The sequence below is a fragment of the Oncorhynchus clarkii genome, chromosome 13 (genome assembly GCF_045791955.1).
Source record: "Oncorhynchus clarkii lewisi isolate Uvic-CL-2024 chromosome 13, UVic_Ocla_1.0, whole genome shotgun sequence".
Taxonomy (NCBI): Eukaryota; Metazoa; Chordata; class Actinopteri; order Salmoniformes; family Salmonidae; genus Oncorhynchus; species Oncorhynchus clarkii.
This window is the reverse complement of record NC_092159.1, coordinates 8,092,623-8,105,122: the sequence shown is the minus strand read 5'-3', so window position 1 is coordinate 8,105,122 and position 12,500 is coordinate 8,092,623. Positions and strand designations below refer to the sequence as shown.

Here is a 12,500-nt window from a genome sequence, read left to right as displayed (position 1 = left end):
TAGGCTAGTGGCCCGACACTCTTAACCGCTAGGCTAGTGGCCCGACGCTCTTAACCGCTAGGCTAGTGGCCCGACACTCTTAACCGCTAGGCTAGTGGCCCAACACTCTTAACCGCTAGGCTAGCGGCCCAACGCTCTTAACCGCTAGGCTAGTGGCCCAACGCTCTTAACCGCTAGGCTAGTGGCCCAACACTCTTAACCGCTAGGCTAGTGGCCCTACACTCTTAACCGCTAGGCTAGTGGCCCAACACTCTTAACCGCTAGGCTAGCGGCCCAACGCTCTTAACCGCTAGGCTAGTGGCCCAACACTCTTAACCGCTAGGCTAGTGGCCCAACACTCTTAACCGCTAGGCTAGTGGCCCTACACTCTTAACCGCTAGGGCTAGCTGCCCGACGCTCTTAACCGCTAGGCTAGTGGCCCAACACTCTTAACCGCTAGGCTAGTGGCCCAACACTCTTAACCGCTAGGCTAGTGGCCCAACACTCTTAACCGCTAGGGCTAGTGGCCCAACACTCTTAACCGCTAGGCTAGTGGCCCAACACTCTTAACCGCTAGGCTAGTGGCCCAACACTCTTAACCGCTAGGCTAGCTGCCCGACGCTCTTAACCACTAGGCTAGTGGCCCAACACTCTTAACCGCTAGGCTAGTGGCCCAACACTCTTAACCGCTAGGCTAGTGGCCCAACACTCTTAACCGCTAGGCTAGTGGCCCAACACTCTTAACCGCTAGGCTAGTGGCCCAACACTCTTAACCGCTAGGCTAGTGGCCCAACACTCTTAACCGCTAGGCTAGTGGCCCAACACTCTTAACCGCTAGGCTAGTGGCCCAACACTCTTAACCGCTAGGCTAGTGGCCCAACACTCTTAACCGCTAGGCTAGTGGCCCAACACTCTTAACCGCTAGGCTAGCTGCCTCCATGGGGGATGGAAGGAGAGAGGAGGAGGTTGGCAGTACAGCAGATTTTCTGCCTAATTGCAGCAGATGAGTGGGAATGTGTGTGTGTGTATGTGTGTGTGTGTGTGTGTGTGTTAACATTCTGTCTCCCAGTCAGTCAGTAATTGTAATGTTTTATTTCCCCCTTACAGAGATCTGTCCAGGAACCGTATCTCATCTCTGGAACCAAGTCTCTTTGATCAACTCACCTCCCTACGAGAACTGTGAGTATAGCTGGATGTGTGTTTGTGTGTGTGCTTGTCTATGTCTGATAACTTATCTCCCTCTCTCTCTCTCTCTCTCTCTCTCTCTCTCTCTCCTCTCCCTCTCTCTCGCTCTCTCTCTCTCAGGTATCTACAGGACAACAGAATCAGTGTTCTCCCCAGAGGGGTCTTCTGCTCCAGACCCCTGTTCTCTATACTGTATGTCACCTAGAGGGGGAGAGGGAGAGGGGTTGAGGGGGGGGACTGAAAGGAGGAAGAGGGTGGAGAGAAAAATCAGTGTGGTTTAGTCTGTATTTAACTAGGCAGAACCCACAGGAGAGGTCTGGCTGTGCTGAGAGGAACACACACCAATCACAGAACCATTAAGCACAATTCTCCCTGCTCTGTCGGCTCTACTTCCAGATCTCTCTCCTTCTCTCCCTCCATCTATCTCTCTCTCTCTCTTCTTCTCTCCCTCCCTCCATCCATCATCTCCCTCTATAAACCAGTCTCAACCATCCTCTCGCCTCACCAAATGCCTCCACCCTCTCCTTCACAGCTTTCTTCTTGCCATCCAACCCCTCCATCTCTCTGCCACCCCTCCCCCCTCTCATTTCCACTCCTTTCTCATCCCCCTTTCCTTTCCTCCTACAAGTCTGTTCCAGTGTTTTCCATCAGCCCTGTCCAAACCACCACACAGCCAGCCATTATGGAGGGTGGGAGGTTTAACTAGGGGAAGAGGGGCTATTTCATTTACATTTAATTGTACCTTTATTTTAGCAGGCAGGTCAATTACAAACAACGGTAGAATGTAAAGTGTGGAGGTTAGGAGGGCGGAGGTTGTCATGGTGATATGTGTCTGTCATCCTCTGTCTCGTTCTTTCTCTTTTTCAGAGATTTGAGTAACAACCAGATCACCACCATAGAAGAAGAAATATGTGATCATTTATTTAATTTAACAGAAATGTAAGTCAGAGCTCTCTCCTCTCCTCTCCTCTCCTCTCCTCTCCTCTCCTCTCCTCTCCTCTCCTCTCCTCTCCTCTCCTCTCCTCTCCTCTCCTCTCCTCTCCTCTCTCTCTCCCTCTCCCTCTCCCTCTCCCTCTCTCTCAATTCAATTCAAGGGGCTTTATTGGCATGGGAAGCATGTGTTAACATTGCCCAAGCAAGGGAGGTAGATAATATTCAAAAGTGAAATAAACATTAAAAATTAACAGTAAACATTACACATACAGAAGTTTCAAAACAATAAAGACATTACACATGTCATATTATATATATATATATACAGTGTTTTAACAATGTACAAATAGTTAAGGTACACAAGGGAAAATAAACAAGCATAAATATGGGTTGTATTTACAATGGTGTTTGTTCTTCACTGGTTGCCCTTTTCTTGTGGCAACAGGTCACACATCTTCTCTTTCTCTCTGACTTTCTGTCTTTCTCCCTTTGTCTTCTCTCTTTCTGTCTTCTCTCTTTCTCTTTCTCTGTCTTCTCTCTTTCTCTGTCTTCTCTCGTTCTCTCTTGCTCTGTCTTCTCTCTTTCTCTTTCTCTCTTTCTCTCGTTCTCTCTCTTTCTCTGTCCTCTCTTTCTCTCGTTCTCTCTTTCTCTGTCCTCTCTTTCTCTCGTTCTCTCTTTCTCTCGTTCTCTCTTTCTCTGTCCTCTCTTTCTCTCGTTCTCTCTCTTTCTCTGTCCTCTCTTTCTCTCGTTCTCTCTTTCTCTGTCCTCTCTTTCTCTCGTTCTCTCTTTCTCTGTCCTCTCTTTCTCTGTCTTCTCTCTTTCTCTTTTTCTCTTCTCTCGTTCTCTCTCTTTCTCTGTCCTCTCTTTCTCTCTCTCTTTCTCTCTTTCTGGTTAGGTGTGTGATTATGAAACATTTTCATCTCAGTCATGATGTCATATGTTATACTGTCTGTCTCTATGTGGTATGTACTTCATTATAAACTGGCTGGTTGGAGCCCTGAATGCTGACTGACTGCCAGCTGTGGTATATCAGACTGTGAGAACAGCACTTAGTCGCTGTATATTGGCCATATACCACACCCCTCAGGTCATATCGCTTCAATGTACATAGACTGTACCCACCCATAGACAGAGAGAGAATGTGTTGGTTTGATCTCTCTGTTATTTCTCTGTTTACATCTCCAACTGAAACAGAGACTAAAATAGACAGAGAGAGAATGTGTTGGTAGGATCTCTGTTATTTCTCTGTTTACATCTCCAACTGAAACAGAGACTAAATTAGACAGAGAGATAATGTGTTGGTAGGATCTCTCTGTTATTTCTCTGTTTACATCTCCAACTGAAACAGAGACTAAATTAGACAGAGAGAGAATGTGTTGGTAGGATCTCTCTGTTATTTCTCTGTTTACATCTCCAACTGAAACAGAGACTAAATTAGACAGAGAGAGAATGTGTTGGTATATCTCTGTTATTTCTCTGTTTACATCTCCAACTGAAACAGAGACTAAACTAGACAGAGAGATAATGTGTTGGTAGGATCTCTCTGTTATTTCTCTGTTTACATCTCCAACTGAAACAGAGACTAAATTAGACAGAGAGAGAATGTGTTGGTAGGATCTCTCTGTTATTTCTCTGTTTACATATCCAACTGAAACAGAGACTAAATTAGACAGAGAGAGAATGTGTTGGTAGGATCTCTGTTATTTCTCTGTTTACATATCCAACTGAAACAGAGACTAAATTAGACAGAGAGAGAATGTGTTGGTTTGATCTCTCTGTTATTTCTCTGTTTACATATCCAACTGAAACAGAGACTAAATTAGACAGAGAGAGAATGTGTTGGTAGGATCTCTGTTATTTCTCTGTTTACATCTCCAACTGAAACAGAGACTAAATTAGACAGAGAGAGAATGTGTTGGTAGGATCTCTGTTATTTCTCTGTTTACATCTCCAACTGAAACAGAGACTAAATTAGACAGAGAGATAATGTGTTGGTAGGATCTCTCTGTTATTTCTCTGTTTACATATCCAACTGAAACAGAGACTAAATTAGACAGAGAGAGAATGTGTTGGTAGGATCTCTGTTATTTCTCTGTTTACATATCCAACTGAAACAGAGACTAAATTAGACAGAGAGAGAATGTGTTGGTAGGATCTCTCTGTTATTTCTCTGTTTACATCTCCAACTGAAACAGAGACTAAATTAGACAGAGAGAGAATGTGTTGGTATATCTCTGTTATTTCTCTGATTACATCTCCAACTGAAACAGAGACTAAATTAGACAGAGAGAGAATGTGTTGGTATGATCTCTCTGTTATTTCTCTGTTTACATCTCCAACTGAAACAGAGACTAAATTAGACAGAGAGAGAATGTGTTGGTAGGATCTCTCTGTTATTTCTCTCTTTACATCTCCAACTGAAACAGAGACTAAAATAGACAGAGAGAGAATGTGTTGGTATATCTCTGTTATTTCTCTGTTTACATATCCAACTGAAACAGAGACTAAATTAGACAGAGAGAGAATGTGTTGGTAGGATCTCTCTGTTATTTCTCTCTTTACATCTCCAACTGAAACAGAGACTAAAATAGACAGAGAGATGTGTTGGTAGGATCTCTCTGTTATTTCTCTGTTTACATATCCAACTGAAACAGAGACTAAATTAGACAGAGAGATAATGTGTTGGTAGGATCTCTGTTATTTCTCTGTTTACATATCCAACTGAAACAGAGACTAAATTAGACAGAGAGATAATGTGTTGGTAGGATCTCTCTGTTATTTCTCTGTTTACATATCCAACTGAAACAGAGACTAAATTAGACAGAGAGATAATGTGTTGGTAGGATCTCTCTGTTATTTCTCTGTTTACATATCCAACTGAAACAGAGACTAAATTAGACAGAGAGAGAATGTGTTGGTAGGATCTCTGTTATTTCTCTGTTTACATATCCAACTGAAACAGAGACTAAATTAGACAGAGAGAGAATGTGTTGGTAGGATCTCTCTGTTATTTCTCTGTTTACATCTCCAACTGAAACAGAGACTAAATTAGACAGAGAGAGAATGTGTTGGTATATCTCTGTTATTTCTCTGATTACATCTCCAACTGAAACAGAGACTAAATTAGACAGAGAGAGAATGTGTTGGTAGGATCTCTCTGTTATTTCTCTGTTTACATCTCCTACTGAAACAGAGACTAAATTAGACAGAGAGAGAATGTGTTGGTAGGATCTCTCTGTTATTTCTCTGTTTACATCTCCAACTGAAACAGAGACTAAAATAGACAGAGAGAGAATGTGTTGGTAGGATCTCTCTGTTATTTCTCTGTTTACATCTCCAACTGAAACAGAGACTAAAATAGACAGAGAGATAATGTGTTGGTATATCTCTGTTATTTCTCTGTTTACATCTCCAACTGAAACAGAGACTAAAATAGACAGAGAGATAATGTGTTGGTAGGATCTCTCTGTTATTTCTCTGTTTACATCTCCAACTGAAACAGAGACTAAATTAGACAGAGAGATAATGTGTTGGTAGGATCTCTGTTATTTCTCTGTTTACATCTCCAACTGAAACAGAGACTAAAATAGACAGAGAGATAATGTGTTGGTATATCTCTGTTATTTCTCTGATGTTTAGATTTCCACTATGTACTCTCTCTCACACCCACACAAATAACACTACTGTTAATTACACCCCTCTCCTCCCTCTCTTCTCTTCCCCCACCCATCTCCTCCCATTCCTCTCTCCCTTGTCTCTCACTCCCTCTTCTTCCTCTCTCTTAACTGTCTGTACCCAACCCTGTCCAACTCTTTCTCCCCTCCATCCACCTCTCTCCTCTCTCCTCCCACCCCTCTCCTCCCTTACTCCTCCCTTCCTCTCTCTTTCCCTCCCTCCCCCTCTCCTCCCTCTCTTCTCTCCTCCATATCTCTTTCCCTCCCCCTCTCCTCCCTCTCTTCTCTCCTCCCATCCCTATCCTCCCTTTCTTCCTCCCTCTCTCTTTCCCTCCCTCTCTTCTCTCCTCCCATCCCTCTCCTCCCTTTCTCCTCCCTTCCTCTCTCTTTCCCTCCCTCCCCCCTCCTCCCTCACTTCTCTCCTCCCACCCCTCTCCTCCCTTTCTCTTCCCTTCCTCTCTCTTTCCCTCCCTCCCCCTCTCCTCCCTCTCTTCTCTCCTCCCATCCCTCTCCTCCCTTTCTCCTCCCTTCCTCTCTCTTTCCCTCCCTCCCCCTCTCCTCCCTCTCTTCTCTGCTCCCACCCCTCTCCTCCCTTTCTCCTCCCTTCCCCCTCCACAGTGACTTAAGCAGCAACCCGTTTGTGTGTGACTGTAAGTTGTTTCGTCTGGTGAGCTGGCTTCAGGAGAGGGGAGTGCGGGTGCGTCACCCAGAGAACATGCTCTGTGTCCAACCGCCTGACCTGAGACACCAACCACTACTCAACGTGTCACTGCTCACCTGCGGTAAGACTGAGAGAGAGAAACACACACACACACACACACACACACACACATAGCAGTAATTGTTGAATTGATTGATCTGTGAACTGTGAACTGTGTGTCTGGAGAACAGTACACACAGTTGTTGTAATTCATTTCTAGATGTATTGCTTGATTGATTGGTTGATTGATTAATGTCTTGAACCAGGTCTGAACTATGCAGCCTGTCTGGAGGACAGTGACCACAGCGGAGGAGGCAGTGAGCTGGTCATCTTCTCTTCATCCACGCCGGGTAACTTCTCCCGGGAGGAGTGTAACTCTGTGTGTTACGGGGCCTCCCAACGCTACGGGGGCCTGGGGGCCCGGAGGGAGTGTCTCTGCAGCACCAACTATGAACCCAACCGCATCAGTGAAGCTCAGTGCTCTGCTGCCTGCACCAAGCCTCACGTCATGAAGGTGGACGGAGACTGGCTAACGACTTCCTCATTACCTTTTTCTTCGTTGTAACTTCCTGATTACTTCCTTGTTTTTGTTATAACTTCCTGATTACTTCCTTGTTTTTGCTATAACTTCCTGATTACTTCCTTGTTTTTGTTATAACTTCCTGATTACTTCCTTGTTTTTGTTATAACTTCCTGGTGACTTTATTATTGAAAACTATTTACATCAGTACATATACAGTGTCTTCAGAAAGCATTCACACCCCTTGGGTTACTGCATCATGTTATGGCTATGCTTGTCATCAGCAAGGACTAGGGAGTTTTTTTTAGGATGAAAATAAATGGAATAGAGCTAAGCACAGGCAAAATCCTGGAGGATTGAGTCAATAACCTGGTTTAGTCTGCTTTACACCAGACACTGGGAGATGAATTCATCTTTCAGCAGGACAGTAACCTAAAACTCATCTACACTGGAGGTGCTCACCAAGATGACATTGAATGCATCTGGGAGGCCCAGTTACAGGTTTTGTCATCAATCGGCTTGAAAATCTAATGCAAGACTTGAAAATGTCTGTCTAGCGACGATCAACAACCAACTTGACAGAACAAATATTGTACAATCCAGGTGAGCAAAGCTTTTAAGAGACTTCCCCAGAAAGACTCACAGCTGTAATCACTACCAATCCAGGTGAGCAAAGCTCTTAGACTTCCCCAGAAAGACTCACAGCTGTAATCACTACCAATCCAGGTGAGCAAAACTCTTAGACTTCCCCAGAAAGACTCACAGCTGTAATCACTACCAATCCAGGTGAGCAAAGCTCTTAGAGACTTCCCCAGAAAGACTCACAGCTGTAATCACTACCAATCCAGGTGTGCAAAGCTCTTAGAGACTTCCCCAGAAAGACTCACAGCTGTAATCGCTGCCAAAGGTGCTTCTACAAAGTATTGACTCAGGGGGTGTGAATACTTCAGAAAATGATATATTTCTGCATTTCATTTTCAATAAACTTGCAAAATGATGTAAGAGCATGTGTTACCTTTGTCATTATGGGGTATTGTGTGTAGCTGGGTGAGAGAAAAAATAAATAAAATCAATTTTAAAGGCTGTAACACAACAAAATGTGGAATAAGTCAAGGGGAATAAGTCAAATAAGTCAAGGGGAATGAGTCAAGGGGAATAAGTCAAGGGGAATGAATCCTTTCTGAAGGCAGTGTCCATAGTAACGTACAGTACAGATCCAACTGTGATCCTAAATGTAGCGGTCTTCTGATTGGTTAAAGCAGTGTGGTGGGACTAACTCCAACTTTGCTCTGATTTGGTTAAAGGAATGTGGTTGGACGTTGGCTCATGACGTCTTTGTGGTGGACTTCGCTGCGTCTCTCCCTCCTTTCCCTCCCGTCAGCGTCCACTCCTCCGCTCATCTGTCTATCCTCTCTTCGGTGACCCCTGTCACCCTCTCCTGGGACTTCGGTGACCTTTCACCCCGGGTCAACGCTACGGAAACGGTCGACATGACGACGCGTCATAAATACGCCGTCCCTGGGCGCTACCCTGTCAGTGTCACCGCCTGGGCCGGACCCAAGGAGGTAATTATTTAGTTCTATCATTCTAGAGGTAATTCTATTGTTCTATCATTCTATAGGTAAATCTATAATTCTAGAGGTAATTCTATCATTCTAGAGGTAATTATTTAGTTCTATCATTCTAGAGGTAATTCTATTGTTCTATCATTCTAGAGGTAATTCTATCATTCTAGAGGTAATTCTATCATTCTATCATTCTTGATGTAATTTTATTGTTCTATCATTCTAGAGGCAATTTTATTGTTCTATCATTCTAGAGGTAATTCTATCATTCTAGAGGTAATTCTATCATTCCAGAGATAATTATACCGTTCTATCATTGTAGAGGTAATTCTATCATTCTAGAGATAATTCTATCATTCTAGAGGTAATTCTATCATTCTATCATTCTATAGGTAATTCTATCATTCTAGAGGTAATTCTATCATTCTATCATTCTAGTGGTAATTCTATCATTCTAGAGGTAATTCTATAATTCTAGAGGTAATTCTATAATTCTAGAGGTAATCCTATCGTTCTATCATTCTAGAGGTAATTCTATCATTCTAGAGGTAATTCTATCATTCTATCATTCTAGAGGTAATTCTATCATTCTAGAGGTAATTCTATCATTCTATCATTCTAGTGGTAATTCTATCATTCTAGAGGTAATTCTATAATTCTAGAGGTAATCCTATCGTTCTATCATTCTAGAGGTAATTCTATCATTCTAGAGGTAATTCTATCATTCTATCATTCTAGAGGTAATTCTATCATTCTATCATTCTAGAGGTAATTCTATCGTTCTATCATTCTAGAGGTAATTCTATCATTCTATCATTCTAGATGTAATTCTATCATTCTAGAGGTAATTCTATCGTTCTATCATTCTAGATGTAATTCTATCATTCTATCATTCTAGATGTAATTCTATCATTCTAGAGGTAATTCTATCATTCTCTCATTCCAGAGGTAATTCAATCGTTCTATCATTTTAGAGGTAATTCTATCGTTCTTACCTTGAATGTTAAAGAGCTGAAAATCTTTTTAGTCTTGTAACACTGTAAGTTACAGTGAGGCAAAAAAGTATTTAGTCAGCCACCAATTGTGCACGTTCTCCGACTGTAACGGCTTTCTTGAGGTGAAGGAGAGGCGGACCAAAACGCAGCGTGGTGGTTATTCATGTTTCTTTAATAAAGACTCTATACATGAATAAACTAACAAAACAATAAACGTGAGAAAACCTAAAACAGTCCTATCAGGTGCAAACACAGAGACAGGAACAATCACCCACAAACACACAGTGAAACCCAGGCTACCTAAATATGGTACCCAATCAGAGACAATGACTAACACCTGCCTCTGATTGAGAACCATATCAGGCCAAACATAGAAATAGACAAACTAGACATGTAACATACAATGCCCACTCAGATCACACCCTGACCAAACAAAACATAGAACCATACAAAGCAAACTATGGTCAGGGTGTGACACCCACTTAAAAAGATGAGAGAGGCCTGTAATTTTCATCATAGGTAGACTTCAACTATGACAGACAAAATTAGAAAACAAATCCAGAAAATCACATTGTAGGATTTTTTATGAATTTATTTGCAAATTATGGTGGAAAATAAGTATTTGGTCACCTACAAACAAGCAAGATTTCTGGCTCTCACAGACCTGTAACTTCTTCTTTAAGAGGTTCCTCTGTCCTCCACTCGTTACCTGTATTAATGGCACCTGTTTGAACTTGTTATCAGTATAAAAGACACCTGTCCACAACCTCAAACAGTCACACTCCAAACTCCACTATGGCCAAGACCAAAGAGCTGTCAAAGGACACCAGAAACAAAATTGTAGACCTGCACCGGGCTGGGAAGACTGAATCTGCAATAGGTAAGCAGCTTGGTTTGAAGAAATCAACTGTGGGAGCAATTATTAAGAAATGGAAGACATACAAGACCACTGATAATCTCCCTCGATCTGGGGCTTCACGCAAGATCTCACCCCGTGGGGTCAAAATGATCACAAGAACGGTGAGCAAAAATCCCAGAACCACACGGGGGGACCTAGTGAATGACCTGCAGAGAGCTGGGACCAAAGTAAAGCCTACCATCAGTAACACACTACGCTGCCAGGGACTCAAATCCTGCAATGCCAGACGTGTCACCCTGCTTAAGCCAGTACATGTCCAGGCCCGTCTGAAGTTTGCTAGAGAGCATTTGGATGATCCAGAAGAAGATTGGGAGAATGTCATATGGTCAGATGAAAACAAAATAGAACTTTTTGGTAAAAACTCAACTCGTCGTGTTTGGAGGACAAAGAATGCTGAGTTGCATCCAAAGAACACCATACCTACTGTGAAGCATGGGGGTGGAAACATCATGCTTTGGGGCTGTTTTTCTGCAAAGGGACCAGGACGACTGATCCGTGTAAAGGAAAGAATGAAGGGGCCATGTATCGTGAGATTTTGAGTGAAAACCTCCTTCCATCAGCAAGGGCATTGAAGATGAAACGTGGCTGGGTCTTTCAGCATGACAATGATCCCAAACACACCGCCCGGGCAACGAAGGAGTGGCTTTGTAAGAAGCATTTCAAGGTCCTGGAGTGGCCTAGCCAGTCTCCAGATCTCAACCCCATGGAAAATCTTTGGAGGGAGTTGAAAGTCCGTGTTGCCCAGCAACAGCCCCAAAACATCACTGCTCTAGAGGAGATCTGCATGGAGGAATGGGCCAAAATACCAGCAACAGTGTGTGAAAACCTTGTGAAGACTTACAGAAATCGTTTGACCTCTGTCATTGCCAACAAAGGGTATATAACAAAGTATTGAGATAAACTTTTGTTATTGACCAAATACTTATTTTCCACCATAATTTGCAAATAAATTCATTCAAAATCCTACAATGTGATTTTCTGGTTTTTATTTCCTAATTTTGTCTGTCATAGTTGATGGTGTACCTATGATGAAAATTACAGGCCTCTCTCATCTTTTTAAGTGGGAGAACTTGCACAATTAGTGGCTGACTAAATACTTTTTTGCACCACTGTACAGTACACACAATACACAAAAACCCATGCTTGGATGTGTGTGAATTTACCAGAATATGTGTGTGTGCTCGCACGTGTGTGTCCAGGTGTGTGCACGCAGGGAGGTGAGAGTGACTCTGCCCCCTCGGTTGGAGCTGCACTGCCCACCGCTGACCGTAGTCAATCAGAGCCTGGCGGTAAGACTGGTCAGCTGGGGGGGCGAGGGCGTGGCGGTGGACTGGAGGATCACTAAGGACGGACAGGAGGCCGCCAGAGGTCAGAACACACACACACACACACACACACATATCTGGAAGGAAATGGCACATAGAAACAGCACAGTATTTACAACAACATGGATCTCTCTCCTCTCGTCCCCCCCTGTCCATGCCCCCCCCCCCCCCCCCCAGCCACTCCATGCTGTCCCAGGGATGCAGTGTTCCAATGCAGTGTTACAGACTCGTCCCAGTGCTTCCAGTTGGTTCCAGGGGAGTTCAGCTGGTCCGAGGCCAGGCGACAGTGCTCCTCTACAGGGGGAGACCTGGCCGTGGTCCGCACTGACCCGCTACGCAGACGGCTGGCCGACAGAGTCACACAGTGAGTAGTGGGAAGAGGATGGGTGGGGGGCTGGTGTATGTGTGTGTGTGTGTCTGTGTGCGTGTGTGTGTGTGTGTGTGTGTGTGTGTGTGTGTGTTGTCACACATTAAGTTGGCTGGTGTAGCTCGCTATCTGTTTCTCTGTTTATGGCTTCCTACAGTGAGACATAGTCACACACACACACACACACACACACACACACACACACACACACACACACACACACACACACACACATACATACATACATACATACATACATACATACATACATACATACATATATATATATATATACACACACACATGTTCAAAAGCTTATTTTTATTGGCCAGTCTGAT

The 12,500-nt window shown here is 43.5% G+C and overlaps 1 protein-coding gene across 1 annotated transcript in view; it reads left to right on the top strand.

Annotated features, from left to right (window-relative positions):
• Positions 1–12,500, top strand: part of LOC139423691 (polycystic kidney disease 1a) — a 165,222-nt gene that overhangs the window by 29,249 nt on the left and 123,473 nt on the right. The window contains 7 exon segments of the mRNA XM_071175302.1: positions 1,087–1,158; positions 2,032–2,103; positions 6,390–6,553; positions 6,738–6,985; positions 8,296–8,556; positions 11,670–11,838; positions 11,973–12,159. Of these exon segments, the coding sequence (XP_071031403.1) occupies positions 1,087–1,158; positions 2,032–2,103; positions 6,390–6,553; positions 6,738–6,985; positions 8,296–8,556; positions 11,670–11,838; positions 11,973–12,159 (1,173 nt within the window).